Source organism: Chelonia mydas, chromosome 14 (assembly GCF_015237465.2).
Source record: "Chelonia mydas isolate rCheMyd1 chromosome 14, rCheMyd1.pri.v2, whole genome shotgun sequence".
Lineage (NCBI taxonomy): Eukaryota > Metazoa > Chordata > Testudines > Cheloniidae > Chelonia > Chelonia mydas.
Window position 1 is genome coordinate 31,881,249 of NC_051254.2, and position 20,518 is coordinate 31,901,766.

General features: G+C 47.3%; 3 protein-coding genes across 10 annotated transcripts in view; all 3 read left to right on the top strand.

Annotated features, from left to right (window-relative positions):
* LOC114020077 (zinc finger protein 239) overlaps window positions 1-20,518 on the top strand; it is a 479,276-nt gene that overhangs the window by 443,943 nt on the left and 14,815 nt on the right. The window lies entirely within an intron of this gene.
* LOC102945825 (zinc finger protein 436) overlaps window positions 1-20,518 on the top strand; it is a 1,196,575-nt gene that overhangs the window by 234,323 nt on the left and 941,734 nt on the right. The gene's annotated exons all lie outside the window — the stretch shown is intronic.
* Window positions 7,920-15,571, top strand: LOC122461317 (zinc finger protein 664-like). 3 transcript variants are annotated; one of them, XM_043528845.1, is made up of 2 exons: window positions 7,920-8,393; window positions 9,959-15,571. In XM_043528845.1, exon 2 carries the CDS (start codon window positions 10,017-10,019, stop codon window positions 11,229-11,231), a length of 1,215 nt encoding a protein of 404 aa, XP_043384780.1. In that variant the 5' UTR covers window positions 7,920-8,393; window positions 9,959-10,016; the 3' UTR covers window positions 11,232-15,571. The 3 variants fall into 3 exon arrangements, with proteins under 3 accessions (XP_043384780.1, XP_037769525.1, XP_043384779.1); XM_037913597.2 differs by having other exon boundaries at window positions 7,920-8,384; XM_043528844.1 differs by lacking the exon at window positions 7,920-8,393 and adding an exon at window positions 8,464-8,981.

Genomic DNA, 20,518 nt, shown 5'->3' on the forward strand with positions numbered 1-20,518 from the left:
ACAGGTTACAAAATGTAGTTTCTTACCCTAAATGTTATTTTAGGCAGGTTACAAAGTTTCCGTGGTTTAGCATTCCAGTTATATTTCTTTTCAGATTGGACCCCTGTCTCAGTCTGGACTACCCCCTTGCCTTCCCTTCAGGTGTCTTTAACAGTCTTTCTTCTTGGGCAGATAGGCCATGGAGAGGAGTCCCGTTTGCTTTTCTCCCCACCCTTAAATAAGATTTACACAAGGTGGGAATCCTTTGTTTCCCAAACTTGACCCCCCTTCCCTTTTAGTGGAAAGTTACAAGCCGTATAAGATAACGTTTAGTATAAGGTGACAAGACCACCCGACCTAGTAGTGTCACAGTTATGTCCCAAGACACCTCCCAGGAGGGAGAGAGATTAGTATCTTCATGGTCTTATTGTTCCTTCCTAATGACCAATCAAATCCATTAATGGGCAGCAGGTTTAAAACAAATAAAAGAAAGTTCTTCTTCACAGAGTGCGTAGTCAACCTGTGGAACTCCTTGCCTGAGGAGGTTGTGAAGGCTAGGACTATAACAGGGTTTAAAAGAGAACTGGATAAATTCATGGAGATTAAGTCCATTAATGGCTATTAGCCAGGGTAAGGAATGGTGTTCCTAGCCTCTGTTTGTCAGAGGGTGGAGATGGATGGCAGGAGAGAGATCACTTGATCATTACCTGTTAGGTTCACTCCCTCTGGGGCACCTGGCATTGGCCACTGTCAGTAGACAGGATACTGGGCTGGACGGAACTTCGATCTGACCCCATATGGCCATTCTTATGTTCTTATGATGGCCTGTCTGGTGGGGGTTTTCCCAATACACACCCAGTTGTAATTGTTACATAGTCCATATTCCTAACTTTAGATACAGAAATGATACATGCATACAAATTGGATAATCACATTCAGTAAATCATAACCTTTCCAATGATACCTTACAAGTCCCATCTTGCATAAAGTATATCTCAGTTATGTCATATCCATATTATAAAGAATATGGAGTGTAATGTCACACCCGCTCACTTCTACCAGCACCTGGGGTCAGGCTAGAGCCCTGAGGAGACTAGAACAGGAATTAAACTGGAGTCAGAAGAGGTTGGTCCCTCCAGGGCTACATGTTGCATCCGGAGAGCAATAGAGCCAGTAAGGAACTAGCTTGTTTCACAGCTTGCTAACCAGAAGGGGCCCTAGGCCAGAGCATCAGGGCCCAGGTGCTTTCCCATGTTCCCATGGCTAAGAGAGGGCACTCGGCCCCCTGGGATGCAGGACCCTGGTGCAGGCACCCAGCCCATTGCCCCCTCCACCCATGGGGTCATGGCCTGTAAACCTAATTTCTAAGTGTTACACTCACCCAATCGGGAAACAGGAACTACAGCTTGTGACACGGGTCAGTCAGAAACAGCTCACATAGCTCAGATGGTTTTCAAGTCTTATTTGGCAAATCACTTTGAATAATGAATAAATCCAAGAGAATTGTGCTCTGTCTCTGGGTAACACTCAGGGAAAGGAGCTGAATTCCTGCCACTCCTTATTCCCTGCACGTTCTGTGCTTTGTGATTCTTGGGGCCCTTTTCTCACCCCTCTCTGGGGTTCTGGCTCTTCCTACCTTTTATTCCCCCTTTTGCTCTGCTTGGGAATCACTACTAGTCCTGCGGTTCCTACCACGTGCAGAGAGCACTGTACAGACCAACGAGGAGACTGCGCTGGGAGCTTGCAGACCCCTTTGTGCTGCTGGTGGGATTATAGTGATTATTCATTAGTATCTGTCAGTGCCGGGCACATCACAGAAGACCCATGGGCATGGCTCCTGCCTGGGGAGCTCACACTCTGCATATGTTTAAATGTTCCCGGGCATAGAGGGAGGGGCTGAGCGTTCCCTGGAGGAGAAGGTTTGAGGAGGGGCGGGAAGGTGGATGGAGGCCGGTGGAGCAGGGTCCAGGCAGAGGTGAGAAGGTGTGTGTTTGTGTGGCCAGGGTCGAGCGCATATGAGGGGCAAGGGATAAAAAGCTTCCTGGGCTCCTTTCCTTGAGCAGGTCCCATTCACCCAGCCTGGGCCCACTGCTCACACAGCCCTGGGGCTGGGCTCTCACTTCCCTTCCCCTGGCCCAGCTACCAAATCCACTTTCCCAGCTCTCCCTACCCCTCCCTCCGTCGCGCTGGGACCAGCTCCCCTCCCGAGGCTGAGTCGGCAGCGCAGAGCAGCCCATCCAGCAGGGCCCAGGTGCTCTCACTCCTGCCTCCGTGCTGCCCCCTGTGGCCGTTTCACTCCCCTCCATGGGCAGAGAGTCTGCCAGGGTAGGAAATGCCAGGATGTTCCCCTCACTCACTGGCCCCATCACATTCACTGGGCTCCTGGGCTTGCCTTTTCTGTGGGATTCTGATAATGCAGTTAATGGCCCGGAGGGGACCTGGGAATCCTGCAATCCCCACCCCACTTCTGTTCCCCCCTCCTCCCCTCCCCCACGTAATGCTGAGTAGGACCCAGTCAGGGGTAGATAAAGGTCTCTGTCACACTGGTCACTGTGTGTAACAGGGGTGTGAATTCAGTTCAATGGGCCTAGGGTGACCAAACAGCAAGTGTGAAAAGTCGGGATGGGGGTGGGGGGTAGGGTAATAGGTGCCTATATAAGATAAAGCCCCAAATATCGGGACTGTCCCTATAAAATCAGGACATAGTTACCCTAAATGGGCCTGAAGCACATGCTGATAGGCTGTAGTGAATTGGGGGAGGGGGAGCTAGTTGCCAGGTTCTTCCCAGAGAAACATTGTCCAATCAGGTTTCAGAGTAACAGCCGTGTTAGTCTGTATTCGCAAAAAGAAAAGGAGGACTTGTGGCACCTTACAGACTAACCAATTTATTTGAGCATAAGCTTTCGTGACCTACAGCTCACTTCATCGGATGCTGTAGCTCACGAAAGCTTATGCTCAAATAAATTGGTTAGTCTCTAAGGTGCCACAAGTACTCCTTTTCTTTGTCCAATCAGGGGCAGCAACTTCAGCCCTTACATTAACCAACACCTCTCTCCTCCCACCCCGATTCCCTGTGTATGGACACATCCTCCCATCTCAGCAGTGCTCTGGGCTGTGGCTGACTCAGACCAGGGCCTTCCCTGGAGCCATAGGTCCCCCTGCTCACAGCTCTCTCTGTTCAGCCCCAGCTGGGTGGGAGCATTTCTCTGACTGTCATCCCCACTCATTTTAGAAAGAATTGGATCTGAAATGTTTGTAATGCAAAACCTATGTTCCTCACTTTCCACCCGCTTTAAACAACATAGGGTAATAGGTGCAGGGAAAAACTGAAGTGGGAGCTCTGTGCAGTGAGGGGGCCTGAGATGGTAGGGCAGGAGAAATAACTGGGGCAGAGGGGCCCCGTCTGCCAGCAAAAGCCATGTCACCCCCAGCATCCACCATGTCTCCTGATACAGAGAAATCAAACCTGTGGTGGAAGGAATGGAGGAGTTGCTAACATCTTGGCCCTGGCATTTCTACGTTACATCATCCCGTTGTAACTCCCTTATCTCTGTCCCATTCTCTCTCTTTCTCTCTGCTAGTTGGCTGCCCCCTTTGCTGGCCACTGCTCCTTCCCCAGTGTTACAAACACTCACGATTTTGTCACGAGTCTCATGATAATGTTTTCCTTAAAGCCCAAGCTCCTGGAGTCAAGTGGAGATGTGATGATTTCAGCTTTCATTCTTAAAGAAAAAGTAAGTTTGTAGCCCTCATGGCTGTGGAAAAAGCTTCAAAATGTGACCCCAATTCACCCTAAAGGCTTAAAAAGCAGAAGGCAAATAAAACAAACCCCAAAGCTGTTATTCTTACATAATCTCATGATTTTAAAGGCAATCTCATGGTTTTTGGTGAACCTGACTCATGACTGTTGAACATTTGGGGTTGGCAATGTTGTTTCCCCATCATGGACAGGATCTGTTTTCCCCACACTCCCCCTTCTATGGGCCTGCTTACACCATCAAACCACCCGCTATGGAATCTGGTCTCTAGACAGAACAACCCTGGCCCGGCTAACACCTGAATGGGGTTTGCAGTAGAATATGGTTCTGATCCACGTTCCCCTTCCCTCAAGTAGTGCAGGGTTCTGCAGACACCCCCTGGGGCGGTGCAGCTCCTGAGACCTGGGTCAGTCCTGTCTACACTGCAGTGCCCAGCCATGCTCTAAGGGTTTTGAGAACCATGATTCATTTAATGACACCCCCAGAACAAGACTGAGAATGCAGGCAGGGCCCAGACCTCTCTCCCTTCCCTGGTTCCAGACTTCTCTGCTCCTGGATCCCTCCCTTCTGCCCACTCTGCTCCTCCCCAGGATCGTCCCATCCCACTTCTTGGATCTCTTCCCCTCTGTAATTTCTTCCCCTCTGTAATGTCTGTAAGCAAGGACTGGCCTGTCTTGGGAGATCTTGGGAGACAGGCCAGTCCTTGCTTACAGACAGCTCCCCAACCTGAAGCAAATACTCACCAGCAACCACACACCACACAACAAAAACACTAACCCAGGAACCTATCCTTGCAACAAAGCCTCTTGCCAACTCTGACCACATATCTATTCGGGGAACACCATCATAGGACCTAATCACATCAGCCACACTATCAGAGGCTCGTTCACCTGCACATCTACCAATGTGATATATGCCATCATGTGCCAGCAATACCCCTCTGCCATGTACATTGGCCAAACTGGACAGTCTCTACGTAAAAGAATAAATGGACACAAATCAGAAATCAAGAATTATAACGTTGAAAAACCAGTCAGAGAACACTTCAATCTCCCTGTTCACTCGATTACAGACCTAAAAGTCACAATACTACAACAAAAAAACTTCAAAAACAGACTCCAACGAGAAACTGCTGAATTGGAATTAATTTGCAAACTGGACACCATTAAATTAGGCTTGAATAAAGACTGGGAGTGGATGTGTCATTACACAAAGTAAAACTATTTCCCCATGCTTATTTTTCCCCCTACTATTACTCATACCTTCTTGTCAACTGTTGTAAATGGGCCATCCTGATTATCGCTACAAAAGATTTTTTTTCTCCTGCTGATAATAGCTCACCTTAACTGATCACTCTTGTTATAGTGGGTATGGCAACACCCATTTTTTCATGTTCTCTGTTTGTGTGTGTGTATATATATATCTTCCTACTGTATTTTCCACTGCATGCATCCGATGAAGTGGGTTTTAGCCCACGAAAGCTTATGCTCAAATAAATTTGTTAGTCTCTAATGTGCCACAAGTACTCCTTGTTCTTTTTTCTGTGCAGATAGGGATATAAAAGGCAGAGGAGGAGAGTAGGTGACAAGGTGGAGAGAGGATCCTGGATCCCTGGTTTGGAGGGAAACAATTGCCCTGAGACATTTGCCTTTCCTTCTCGGAAATTATGTAAGCTCCCACCCCCCCAAAAAACCCAACAACACCTTCGCTCTTTTTCTCTCTAATGATCTAATATCGATATAAAATCCATTCAAAATTTCTGTATTCCCCATCTAATTATGGAATTAGATTTAAAATCTCCTTTGATTTTGCCCCTTCCCTGTAGATTTCGGTTATTAGTATAAAATTGCCTCAGATTTTCCCAATTTCCACCTAATTCTGAAATACTGCAATAAAATCTTCACAGATTTGGGGGATTATTCACCCTTTGGAATGGCAGCAATGTCTCCTGGTTTTGGAGGGAAACAGTTTCCCTGAGTCTTTACCCCAGATACAGAATTAAACCACTCAATAATCTACTTTCCCTCACATTAAGGAATCAAATTGTTCCTCTTTGCATCGATGAAACTGATATTTTTCTGATTAAAGTGACCTGCTTTGTGGTTCATAATAAAGTTTGGGCCTTCCCCATTAGGAATAATGGTGTTTGTATGGCTGCTAATGGGGCAGTTGGCCATCTTATTGCCCCAGACAAGCCAGGATGAGGAAGAATGAGGGGTTCCCCTCCCTCCAGGGCTGCTCCATGCTTCCTGGGTCCCTAGTGCAGCAATTCCCAAAGTAATGGAAGGACTAGCTGGGGGTCCGGGAAGTTGTATCAATTAACTACAGGTTGAGGAGTATTTTTGCAGAATCCCCGGGGTGGGTGTGGTTGTTTTCATATTCCTGAAGGGGAGGTGGGGAATTGAGTTTTTAAATGTTTACAACATGCCACCCTATGCAGCACTCATGGTAGCCCAGGAGGAGAAGGGAAGAATAAGGTCTCTGAAGGAGACTGCCCAGACCCAGGTTATCCCATCCCATCCCAGCTGCTGCTGCCCACCCCTGGCCACAGCCCATCCCAGCTCCCCACAACCACCAGCTGCCATTCGTCTGCCCCGCCCATTCTGCTGCCCCCTCCCCAACAGCTATGGACCCTTCCAGCTCCATTCCCCTTCTGTGCTGTGTTAAAGCCGCATCAGCCAGGGCTCCCTGCTGCCCATGTTGATGGCAGGGCTGCGGGAAATCAACATGCTCTAGTTATTTATTAAATATTGATATAAATTCTTCCCAGAATTTGCTTATTTTTCTCTGATTGTTCAAAAATATTTTCAATTTCCTTTGCTCTAATTAGTAAATATTCATAGAAAAAGCTCCTTAGATTTTATTCCTACTTCCAACCTCCTCCTTTAAATGTCAGGAAATCCTTGGTTTGGAGGGAAAACACCTGGACTGATTCCTTCTCCCACATGGGGAAGCAGGAAGGGGGAAGGGTTAAAACTTCTCAGTGACCCACTTTCCCCTTGCATGAGAATCCAGATGTTTCTCTGTTCATGTCAATACAATCTGATTTGCTTGGTGAAGTGGTTTATTAGCATTACCAATTTTGACCTGAACATCTACTCAAAGTTCAGACCACTGTGGGTTTTTTCTCCCAGTCGGAAGGAGAAATTGAAGATGGAGTCTGGTATCTTTGATGCAATTTTGTTTATTTACAAATGTACAAAGTGCTGTTTCCCGGAACACAGAAGGAATCAAACAACAGGGGACAGCATCCTTGCTCAGGGAGAGCACTTCAGACAGCACCCCAAAAGCTCTCTGTCCAGGCTTTTTCCAGGGTTGAGTTGTGGCTGCTTCATCAGGCTATTTCTTTCTGTGCTCTGTCTACTGCTTCTGTTACCTCTGGTCAAACAATACCCAGTGTAGCCCTCTGTCCACATGGTGCTAACTTCTGGACTGGCTTGCCATATCCCTTTGGCTTAGGTGAGGCTGCCCAGCCATTTCTCACAGCTATCTTAAATGAAGGGTACAGGCCAGACAGTTTGACAGGTTTAACCCAACCCATGTATCTATGTTTGGTAAAACTACAGTAGAATTTTTCCTTTAGGAGCAATTTCCAGGAAGATAGCATAGTGCCCTTCATGAATATTTGGGAAGTAAGTTCCACACACAAGTGGTGACAAGAAAAAGCACTTAAGACTTGTCTACACTGGAAGGTTATACTAGTGTAACTGCCTGTGTGGACACTGTTATTCTGGTATAAGAGTGGCTTTTTACAATTTTTTGTGGTTTAGCTTATATCGTTTGGTAAAGGGTTTAAGCTAAACTGAAAAAAAGCCCTGAAATTAACAAGGTCCACATGGGAAATGTACTGGTAAAACTGCACCTATGTAACTGGTAAAATTTTCCAGTGTAGGCAAACCCTAAGATTAGGGTGACCAGATGTCCCATTTTTAGGGACTTTTTCTTATACAGGTGCCTATTACCCCGCACCCCCGTCCTGTTTTTTCACAATTGCTATCTGGTAACCCTACCTAAGATGGTGGCAACAAAATCAAATTTCTTTTGGCAGCTCAGTGAATCATTTCAGATAGAGACGAACTGCTGTAACTGGGCATTGAGCCACACTGCAGCTTTAACACCATAGCCCTGGGGAAAGGCTGCTGAGATGGACTCTCCAGGGAAGAGCACAAGCCCCTCTGCTGCCCACACCCTATTTTGATAAGCATGGCAGATGGCTCACCCCACCTATGGTAACTTTTTTTTATCCCCTCCGTCCCTGTCTGGTGCTGCATTCCCCCCTTTCTGAACCCCGATTCCGTCTATCTGCCCCTCCCCTTCCCCTCCCTCCACCAGTTTGACCCATCTCTGGATACATTTTGAGCCCTGTAAAAACAAAATCTGCCCATCCCTCCCCACCAATTTGCCCCCTCTCTCCCCTCATTTAAAACTGTGTATAGCAGATTCTGATTGCGAGTAAGGGCAGAGGCTTCAGCAGATGTTACTGAGCATGTTCAGATCCATCCAGCCTGCTCAGTAACAACAAAGCAGCCAATTTCCCTTTTTGCCCCCAGAGGATGGCTCCATGAGGAGCAAAATGCAGATGAGCATCCTGGCAGGGCAAGTAGGGTAATTTCAGAAGGGGCTTATACTGGAGTTTGGAGAGACAAGGTGGGTAAGGTAATATCTTTTATTGGACCAACTTCTTTTGGTGTGAGAAACAAGCTCTGGAGCCACACAGAGCTCTGTTCCAGGTCTCTGCTGGAGAGAGAGACAAACTTTAGTCTATTTCACACCCCCAATTCCCTCCCCCACCCCTTTCTCTGCAGACTGACATTCTAAGCTCAGGTTACAGCCGGTCCCAGGGAGGGCTGCAGGCTGCCTGAGTTGATATTCAGGGACATAGGAAAGGGTTGCTGAGAGCAGTTGTTGTATCCGGTGCTGGCAGGGGTGAGGCAGGAAGTAGGGAGAATTAAAGGCTCTTTGGCACTTCCGCACTGCAATACATAATAATTATTGTCACAGAGGCTCAGAGATTGTGCCGCTCCTGCATTTGGGTGGTCAGTGTGAGAAGCTGCTGCTGTCTCCATAGTGAGCTGGAAGCCTGGATTGAGCAGCTGCTGCTCCCCCAGTGGGGTCTGTGTGGGGGGAACCTTCCTTAAAGCCTCCTCTATGCCCAGGCAGGAGGGACTTTCTCCAGTGGCTGGAGCCAGCCCCTGGGGCAGCCCCGGGCTCTACCCACACTGGCTCCTGAACCGGAGACTCCAGGTCAGTAGCGTTCAACTTTTCCAGACTACTGTACCCTTTTCAGGAGTCTGATTTGTCTTGCATAGCCCCCAAGTTTCACCTCACTTAAAAGCTACTCACTTACAAAATCATACAAAAGTGTCACAGCACATTGATACTGAACAATTGCTAATTTTCTCATTGTTACCATAGAATTATAAAATAAATCAATTGGAATATAAATACTGTACTTACATTTCAGTGTATGGTATATAGAGCAGTATGAACAAGTCATGTGTATGACATTTTACTTTGTACTAACTGATTTTGATACTCATACTTACCAAGAGTTCTACCTGCATGGAGGGAACCGGGGGGGGGGGAAATGGTATTGTTATTCAGAGTTGGAGGAAATATTTTGTTTTGAAAAAGCCTTCTTTTTTTAAAAAAAATAATAAATCTCTGTTAAACAACTCCTAGGACTTCAAAATAGCTTTTAAAAAAGGCTTTGTTTGTTTTTCTCCCCCTGGGAACAAAAGGCCTGTGAAATTCAATCCAAAATGGTGTGGATTGGTTTCTCTTGTCACTGGAAGTGTTTAAAGCAGAAACTGAGTCTTTCGAAAAGATTTACTGTAGCTCCCCAAGAATGTATGGGCTTGATGCAGGAATTACTGGGGAACAAAAACTCTGTGAGCTCCTCCAGTTCTGCCTTATCTCACCCAGGATTGTCCCAGGCAGGTGTTGTATACATATTGCAGATGTTGCTCATGAATTCCCCACCACCCTGGCTGACACCTGGGAGTAGCTCCCTCCCTTTGACTGTTCGGATGGGCTGTGGGGGCAGGACTGGTCCCCCACCTCTCTGCTAGGGAAAGGTTTTGGGAAGGATACAACTGATTTTTCAATCTTCCCAACAGGTATTTTAATTTGTTTCTCCCTTTCCTCTTCCACTTTCTGAGATTCCCTTTCCTCCAGTGCAGGGAATGACTCATGTCTGGATTGTCTCTCTGTCACATCAGGTGATGGGATGGTGAGTGAGAACAAGGAGGTGAATCCTCAGCAGGGAGGTCTGAGCAAATGGAAGCACAGAGAACACTATCGGGAAGATCTGAAGGGGAAGTTTCCTGGACTCCTGAGCAGGGGGAAGCCTGTGAAAATCAGCACAGGCTAGAGGGGCAGCAGGAAAACTCCCCTGGGGAGAGATTGGATAAACCCCCTGACCAAGGGGTTGGTTTGAAGGACCTTCCTGAAGACATGATCCAGCCAGGAATCTGCACTAAAGGGAAACTGTATGAATGTGCTGAGTGCAGGAGAAGCTTTGATCGGAGATCACATCTCATTGTGCATCAGAAAATCCACACAGGAGAGAGATCCTATAGCTGTCCTGAATGCGGGAAAATCTTCAGTAACATCTCATCCCTGATTGTTCATCAGAGAGTCCACACAGGAGAGAGACCCTATAACTGCTCAGAGTGTGGGAAATCCTTCACTCGGAGCTCCACCCTTGTTGTGCATCAGAGAGTGCACACAGAAGAGAAACCCTATAAATGCCCCGACTGCGGGAAAAGCTTCAAGCGGAGCTCAACCCTTATTTCACACCAGAAAATCCACACAGGAGAGAGACCTTATAACTGCCTTGAATGTGGGAAAGGCTTCAGTGAACGCTCAAACCTAAACAAACATCAGAGAATCCACACAGGAGAGAAACCCTATAATTGCCTTGAGTGCGGGAAAAGTTTCACTCGGCACTCACACCTCATTAGACATCAGAGAATGCACACTGGAAAGATACCCTATAGGTGCCCTGACTGTGGAAAAAACTTTAGTGACAGCTCAGCTGTTATTAGACATCAGAGGATTCATACCGGAGAGAGACCCTATAAATGCCTCGAGTGTGGGAAAAGCTTCAAGCAGAGCTCCGACCTTATGAATCATCAGAGAATCCACACGGGAGAAAAACCCTATTACTGCCCTGAGTGTGGGAAGGGGTTCAGTCGGAAGGCTCACGTTATTTCACACCAAAAACTGCACAGGCCAGAGAGATCCTTTAACTGCCTCGAGTGTGGGAAAAACTTCACTAGGAGCTCTGACCTCATTAGACATCAGAAAACCCACACTGGAAAGACACCATATAAATGTTCTCTCTGTCGAAAAAGCTTCAAGCAAAGGTCAGAACTTATTTCACATCAGAGAGCTCACACAGCAAAGAGAAACTATAAATGTTATGTCTGTGGAAAAAGCTACAAGGCGAAGGTCTCTCTAATGTCCCACCAGAAACTCCACACAGGCTAGCAAGTGGCAGGAGCTCTCACTATGGGACAATGGGTCTGTGCTCTCCTGAAGCAAAGTGTAAATGTGCTTCATTGATAGACAGTCTGTGCAGGGGCAGCAAGTGGATGAAGGGTTTGGGTTTCAGTGGGGGATAGTTGGCAGGGGCAGAAAAGAACAGAACGCTGGGTACTGAGGAGCTGGGTGATTTCAGGGTCTGGGGTGAGCAGGCGATGGGATTGGTAGAGAGACATTTCTGTGGGTTACGCACATATTTTCTAATTTAGAGGCGAGGTATAAATGCCCCATTGCGGTTCTTGTCTGAGTTGTCTTTGTAGCTCCTAGGGCATCTCCGCGAAGGGATAGGGGAATGTTATTCAGGGAAGCAGCAAGGGGCCCTCTCGGGCTGTAGTTACAAGGAAGGAAGAGCTGCTGATTTGAACTAACAGGATGTCAGAGCACTGCTCAGTGTACTGGACATCTCTGAAGTCATGGATGGTAGGGGCGGCTGGAGATTGGGGAATTAATGGTGGAGATTCCCCAGAGAGGTGGGAACTCTGAGGGATGCCCTTTTGGGAGTGTGGTTTAGTGGTTAGAGGGGAGGGTGGGGGAAATGAGAGTTAAGATTCCTGGTTGTGAGCTAGTGCCAGTCACTTCCCCTCTTGTCTCTGTGTCCATTTCTCCCATCCCTACAATGGAGATAATAGTTGTCCAACTCCCTGGAGAGTTGTGATGGGCCACTAATTATTGTGTATGAAATGGTTCAGGAGAATGCAAGTATAGGAGAGGCCGAGTTTCACTGTTATTATTATTACTGTGTACTGTATTCACAGGATTATAGAATCACAGAAATGCAAGGTTGGAAGGAACCTTGAGAGGTCATCTAGTCCAGTGTCCTGCACTGAGGCAGGACCCAGTAAACCTATACTTTAGTCTTCAGAAGAGAAGAATGAGGGGGGATTTGATAGCTGCTTTCAACTACCTGAAAGGGGGTTCCAAAGAGGATGGATCTAGACTGTTCTCAGTGGTAGCAGATGACAGAACAAGGAGTAATGGTCACAAGTTGCAGTGGGGGAGATTTAGGTTGGATATTAGGAAAAACTTTTTCACTAGGAGGGTGGTGAAACACTGGAATGCGTTACCTAGGGAGGTGGTGGAATCTCCTTCTCTAGAAGTTTTTAAGGTCAGGCTTGACAAAGCCCTGGTTGGGATGATTTAGTCGGGGATCGGTCCTGCTTTGAGCAGGGGGTTGGACTAGATGACCTCCTGAGGTCCCTTCCAACCCTGATATTCTATGATTCTATACCATCCCTGACAGGTGTTTGTCCAACTTGTTCTTAAAAACCTCCAATGATGGGGATTCCACAGCCTCCCTTGGAAGTCTATTCCAGAGCTTAACTATGCTAATAGCAGTGGTCCCCAAATTTTTCAGAGTATTGACCTCCCTTACCCCTGTTCATGCCCCCCTGCTCCCCCTGGGAGCCAGGTTCAGGAGTGGGGCTGCGGCTCCCGGGGGGAGGGAGGGAGCATGGACAGGAGTAAGGGGGCCTAGTCCAGGGCCAGGTGTGGAGCCACGACTGGGCCATGGTCAGGGGCTGAGGCTGGGGGTGGTGCAGGGCCACAGCTGGGGGTAGCACCAGAGCAGAGCTGGGAGTGAAGCAGGGCTGGGTGGCGTTCCCTCCCACCCCCAAAGGGGGCTGGCCTGGACTCCACCGCACCCCCCCAAATGTTCCTCCGCACCCCACAGTTTCAGGACCTCTGCCTTATTGGAAAGCAGTTGATTTTTTTTCCTTCCTAAGTGTAATATTTTGCATTTGTCTTTACTGACTTTATTTCAGACCAATTCTCCAATTTGTCAAGGTCATTTTGAAATCTAATCCTGTCCTCGAAAGTGCTAGAAATCCCTCCCTTCTAGGTGTCATTCACAAATTTTATAAGCATATTCTCCATTCTGTTATCCCAGTCATTAATGAAAATATTGAATGGTACCAGATCCTGGACTGATCTGAGGGACCCCACTAGATATGTTCCTCATATTTGAGTATGAACCATTGATAACTACTCTCTGAGTATGGCCTTTCAAAGAGTTTTGCACCCATCGTATAGTGGTCTAGATGAAATTATATTTTCCTAGTTTGCTTATGAGAATGTCATGTGGGACTGTGTCATAAACCTTATTAAAATCAAGATTACTCCTGGGGGAATTCTGCGCCAAAAAAAAAAAAAATTCTGCACACAATATTTTAAAATTCTGCATATTTTATTTGTCAAAATAATGCATTTTTTTAATGCAAAAAGATCCACAATAACAGACAGTCAGTCATGATTGAGAACAACATTGCAGGATATTCAAAATAATTTGTCCCCATCCACATGCAATTTTGTAGGGAATTCTCGAGCACGAGAAGCTGGTGTAGCAGTTTTGATGCATGATGTGAAGGCTGTCCATGTCATGCAAAAGAATGAATATCCGTTTGTCATTTGGTAACTTCATCTGGACCTGGCTGGGTACTTTGGGAAGTGCTTGGTTCTGATTGTCCTGACATTTTATTAACTGCTTGATAAATGTTTTATTTGCCCTCAAAGTCTTTTTTTTTTTAAATGGGTATGTAAAATAAATCCTGAGCTATAATCTAACCCCATTGTGTCACTTTGGCACAGGAAAAAAGTGAGAAAGCACATAGATCTTCCTAGCTGAGGATTTCCTTACTGTCCTTTATAATAAGGCTCCTTTACATCACTCTGGCAATGTAAAGGAGCCTTAAAATGTTCATAGGTTTTATGCTCCTGGGGTAATTGACTGAGAATGGGAACAGTTAACTAACAATAGAAACATTAACCACATTACTATGCAGGCAGGCTGCTATATTTCTGCCTCAGAAAATGAGATCAACTATCAATAGCACCATTAACAATGTTGTTTTTCCCCATCAAGAACAGTGTTTTGTTTCAAACGTTGAAACAGTTTTGCACAGAAAGAACACTCTTCTTCTTCCACGCCTTATCCCCTCTCAAATAAAAACTGACTGAATTTTGTTTCAATCCAATCCCTGTGATCTTCTATAAAATGAGCCTCCAGGCAATTTAAGGGATAGCACTGGCTGATTGCATTTCCAAACCTGGCAAAATAGCTGCTTGCTTCATTGCAGTGAAGGAACATAGGCAGGCAGGCTGCTACATTTCTGCCTCAGGGGACAGAGCCTGCCTCCTGCCTAACAAAAAGCCCTACCCCTCCACGCCGGGCACTCTGCAGGAGAAAGGAAGAGGGACAGAGGGCTTGGCTACACTTGCAGATGTAGAGCACTTTGGGTTAAACCAGCCTTCGTACAGCGTAGCAGGGAAAGCGCTCCAGTGTGTCCACACTGACAGCTGAAAGCGCACTGGTGGGGCCACATCTGCAGCACTTGCAGCTACATTGGGAGCTGTGCATTATGGGCAGCTATCCCAGCGTTCAAGTGGCTGCAGTGTGTTTTTCAAATGGGGAGGGAGTAGGGTGGAGTGTGTTGTGTGTATGTGGGGGGAGAGAGTGGGTTTTTGGGGTGCTGAGAGTGCATCAGCATGCTGTCTTGTAAGTACAGACCCCTCCCCCTGCCTCTCCCTCTCCCTCTCTCAAAGCAAACATTAGCTGTTTGTTTTTTTCTCGGAGATGATAAGCAGCCAGCACTCCAAAACAGAGCTTTGAAAGGGCCACTTCCGCATTCCTGCCGGAGTTCACAACAAAGACAAGAGAAGCCACTTCAGTTAATGGGACCTTTCCGGAGGGCAATCAGAGAGCTGTAAAGTAACTCCTCGTTCACACTGACGCTGTAGCGTCTCACCCAATACGCAGCAAACCTTATCCCTCTCGGGGAGGTGGAGTACCAGCAGCGTTCTAGCCAGGGAGTCAGAGCACTCTACGTGCCTTGCCACTGTGGATGGGGAGTGAGTTAGAGCGCTCTGGGCGGCTTTATTGTGCTGTAACTCGCAAATGTAGCCAAGGCCAGAGTCTCTCCCGCTTGTTTGCTCACGTGCGCCCAGCCCTGCCTCTTGACGGTAACGAACGTCCCCCCCGCAGGCATGCATGCCCAGCCTCCCTCCCCCGCAGTGATTTGCATCTCTGACAGCTACTCTAGGCATGCTGGGACAGATGCTCTGCCTGCACTGCCAGGGAAGAGGTGTGTGTCCCCCGCATATTTCTTCTGCATTTTTCTGAGCGGGGAGCACAGAAAACTGTGAACCAAAAGAATTCTGCACCTACACAGATGCGCAGAATTCCATCAGGACAGAGGCATGCAAACTACGGCCCGTGGGCCACTTCCGGCTCACAGGGCCCTCCTGCCCGACCCCTGAGCTCCTGGCCTGGGAGGTTAGCCCCCGGCCCCTCCCCTGCTGTTCCCCCTCCCATGCAGCCTCAGCTCACTGCGCTGCCGGCACAATGCTCTGGGCAGCGGGGCTGCAAGCTCCTGGGGAAGTGCAGCTGCAGAGCCTGGCCTAACCCAGTGCTCTGTGCTGTGCAGTGTGTGGCTGGCTCCAGCCGGGCAGTGCAGCTGCCTGTCCTGGTGCAGCTGCGCCGCCAGCCACCGGTGCTCCAGGTGGCGCGGTAAGGGGGCAGAGAGCAGGGGGGTTGGATAGAGGGCAGAGGAGTTCGGGGAGGGTGGTCAGGGGGCGGGGGTGTGGATAGGGGTCAGGGCAGTCAGAAGGCAGGGAACAGGGGGTTGAATGGGGGTGGGGAGTCTGGGGGTGGTCAGGGAGAAGGGGTGGTTGGATGGGGGCGGGCCACGCCTGGCTTTTTGGGGAGGCACAGCCACCCCTAACTGGCCCACCATACAATTTCAGAAAACCGATGCGGCCCTCAGGCCAAAAAAGTTTGCCCGCCCCTGCGTCAGGAGTACAAGATGTATCACATCTACTGCTTTCCCCCTAGCTACTAGACCAGTAACTCTGTCAAAGAGGAAATTAGATTGGTTTGGTATCATTTAAGAACAGTCATACCGGGTCAGACCAGTGGTCCATCTAGCCCAGTATCCTGTCTTCCGACAGTGTCCAGTGCCAGATGCTTCAGAGGGAATGGACAGAATAGGTAACCATCCAGTGATCCATCCCCTGTTGCTTATTCCCAGCTTCTGGCAACAGAGGCTAGGGACACTTCAGAGCATGGTTTTGCACCCCTGCACATCCTGGCTAATAGCTATTGATGGACCTATCCATCATTAACTTATCTAGTTGTTTTTTGAACCCTGTTATAGTCTTGGCCTTTACAACATCCTCTGGCAAAGAGTTCCACAGGTTGACAGTGCGTTGGGTGAAGAAATAGGTCTTTTGTTTGTTTTAAACCTGCTGCCTATTAATTTCATTTGGTGACCCCCTAGTTCTTGTGTTGGGAGAAGGAGTAAACACTTCCTTATTTACATTCTCCACACCAGTTGTGATTTTATAGACCTCTATCCTATCCCCCCTTAGTTGTCTCTTTTCCAAGCTGAAAAGTCCAGCCTTATTAATTTTTCCTCACACAGAAGCCGTTCCATACACTTATCATTTTTGTTGCTCTTTTTCGTACCTTTTCCAATACCAATATATCTTTTTTGAGATGGAGTGACCAGATTTGCACACAGTATTCAAAATGTGGGCGTACCATGGATTTATATAGAGGCAATATGATATTTTCTGTCTTATTATCTATCCCTTTCCTTATGATTTCCAACATTGTTTGCTTTTTTGACTGCCACTGCACATTGAAAAAAGAAAAGGAGTACTTGTGGCACTTTAGAGACTAACAAATTTATTTGAGCATAAGCTTTTGTGAGCTACAGCTCACTTCACTGGATACATGCAGTGGAAAATACAGTGGGGAGATTTTATATACACAGAGAACATGAAACAGTGGGTGTTACCATACACACTGTAACAAGAGTGATCAGGTAAGGTGAGCTATTACCAGCAGGGGGGCGGGGGGGGGGAACCTTTTGTAGTGATAATCAAGGTGGGCCATTTCCAGCAGTTGACAAGAACGTGTGAGGAACAGTGGGGGTGGGGGGGAATAAACGTGGGGAAATAGTTTTACTTTGTGTAATGACACATCCACTCCCAGTCTTTATTGAAACCTAAGTTAATTGTATCAAGTTTGCAGATTAATTCCAATTCAGCAGTCTCTCGTTGGAGTCTATTCAAAACTTCAAAAACAGACTCCAATGGTTGGGATTATGTATTCCAATGTGCATTATTTTGCATTTATCAACACTGAATTTCATCTGCCATTTTGTTCCCCAGTCACTCAGTTTTGTGAGATCCCTTTGTTATTCTTCGCAGTCTGCTGCGGACTTAATTATCTTGAGTAGTTTTTTTATCATCTGTAAATTTTACCACCTCACTGTTTACCCCTTTTTCCAGATCATTTATGAATGGGTGGAACGGTGCTGGTCCCAGTACAGACCCCTGGGGGACACCACTACTTAACCTCTCTCCATTCTGAAAACTGACCATTTATTCCTACTCTTTGTTTCCTATTTTTTAACCAGTTACTGATCCACGAGAGGATCTTCCCTCTTATCCCGTGGCAGCTTTCTTTGCTTAAGAGCTGTTGGTGAGGGACCTTGTCAAAGCCTTTTTGAAATTTTTGACAAATCCATGTTGGCTATTTCTTATCCTATTATCCAGTAGGTGCTTACAAATTGATTGTTTAATAATTCGTTCCAGTATCTTTCCAGTTAATGAAGTTAGTGTAACTGGTTTATGGTTCCCCCAGTCCTCTGTTTCCCTTTTTAATGATAGCTACAATGTTTGCCTTACTCCAGTGTTCTGGGACCTCACCCACCCACCACAAGTTCTCAAAGATACTCACTAATGATTCAGAGACTGCTTCAGCTAGTTCCTTAAAGTACCTTAGAGTAAATTTCATCAGGACAGCCCCATTTGAATACTATTATCTAACTATTCTTTAACTTGTTCTTTCCTTTTTTTGGCTTGCACTCCTCTCTTGCCGTTAATATTAATTATGTTAACTATGTGGTCACAAAAGTGAATACTAAAGCAAAAAAATGGCATTACACACCTCAGCCTTTCTGATGTAATCCATGATTTTTAGTATTTGATGTTCTCTGGTGCCTTCCCAGCTCTTTCTGTCAGGGGGAGTGTATTACTGAATGGAAGGGAAGGACGGTAGCTGGAATCCCTTATCCCTGTTTTCAGGCAGGGACTCATCGGAGATTGTGACACTCTGGGATTATTCCTGAAATAATTACCCTGGGAGGGATTTTCTTGTTTCTGGACAGTGGGGTGGGGCAGGGACTCATGTTTCATGAAATTCAGGTTTTGGGTGAGTCTTTTATGTCTCATTGAAATTTTTACATGAATCTGTTTTATTTTATACAAATAAATTCCTAATCATTTTTGTGTGTGTGCAAAGTCTGTCTCCCAGAGCTCTGTCAGGGGTATGATGATCCTTAGAGTCCCAGGAGGGGACTGAAAGCTCAGAGAGGGTGGATCAGAGTCCCGGTGGGGTGGGTCTGAGAGACCCAATGGGCAGAGACGAAGCCCAGGGACAGATGAGAGCCCCAAGGGCTGTGTGGACTCAGAGACTGTGGTGAGTGTGAGAGACAGAAAATGTGGCTGTGTGAAGGGGGCAAAAACAGAGTGAAAGTAACAAAAGGAGGAAAATAGAAGAAAAGGGGAATGATTGGAAATGAACAAGGGTTAGAAGGGAGAGGAAGAAATAGCAACACACAGTGCTTTTAGATCTCAGGTCTCCCCTGCTGCTCCTGGTCCTCACCTTCAGCGTTACAATTAGGGTTGCCAATTTTCTAATTGCTGAAAACTGAACACCCTTGCCCTGCCCAGCTCCTTCCCCTGAGGCCTCCCCCCTCTCCCCCCACCCTCTGTCACTCACTCTTCACTCTCCTTCCCTCCTTTATTCCCCCCTCATTCCCCGGTCTCCCAGGACTCACCTGCTGCCTGCAGAGTCAGGCTGGGAGGAGCTGATGTGGAGCCTGCCCACCTGCCCAACTGGGGCACAGCAGAGCCAGGGGGGTTGGTCCCCAAAGCAAGGAGCTGGGACACGTGGGGGCGGGTCCCTGGAGCAAGGGGCCACATGTGGGGAGGGGCGAGTCCCAGGAGCCAGGGCTGGGGCAATCAGGGCATGGCGGGGCAGAAGGGAGGTGGTGAATAGGATTCTCCCCCGGACGGTGGCACCTACTTCTTGCAGCCCCATCAGGAAGCCAGCCACGGCTCTCTGTCAGGCATCAGCAGCTGAGCAGCTCCTCCATGGGGCTCCAGCCACAGCTGCTGCTCGTCCTGCCCCCCAATAGTAGAGGCCAGTTACTGCATCCAAACCGGAGTTTTAGTGTCTGGTCAGATGTGCTGATGGGATGCAGCAGACTCGCTTTGAAAACTGGACACCTGGCAATCCTACTCTCAACTGATTTCCAAATAGGTTGAGGGCTGGTCTCTATGGGGAAGCTTTACATAGATTCATTGATTACATGGCCAGGAGGGACAATTGTGATCACCTAGTCCCACCTCCTCTATAACAAGCCATAGAACTTCCTCAGATTAATTCCTGCTTGAATTAGAGCATATGGTTTCAAAAACAGCCAGTCTTGATTGAAAAATTAGTAGATTTCCCCCCTGGCTAATAACCCTCACTGTTAAACAATTGCACCTTGTTTCTTGTCTGCATTTGGCTTCACCTTCCAGCCATTAGATCTTGTTACACCTTTGTCTGGCAACATGAAGAGCCCCCCTGTATCACATTTCTGTTCTCCACGTAGGTACCTATAGACTGTGATCAAGACACCCCTTAACCTTCCCTTTGCAAAGCAAAAATAGACCCCAGGAGCTCACTCCATCACTCTACAGCTTGTTTTCCAGTCCTTTAATCATTCAACAGCTCTTCGCTGAACACTCTCCAGTTTATCAACACAATAGTCCAGCAGCGGTTGCATCACTGCCAAATACAGAGGTAACACAACCTCCCTATTCCTACTGGATATTCCTGTTTATACATCCAAGGATTGCATTAGCCCTTTTGGCCACAGCATTGCCCTGGGAGCTCAGGTTCAGCTGATTGTCCACCATGTCCCACAAGTCTTTTTTTCACAGAGTTCCTGCTTCCCACGAGACAGCGCCCCATCCTGCAAGTGTGGCCTACATTCTTTGGTTCTAGATTCATAACTCTGCATTTGGCCATATTAAAACATAAATTGTTTGCTTGCAGCCAGCTCACCAAGCCACCCAGACGCTCTCTGTCAGCAACCTGTCCTCTTTGATATTTACTGCCCCCCTTCCTTGCAATTTGCAAACTTTATGGGTGATACTTTTTGGTTTTCTTCCAGCTCGCT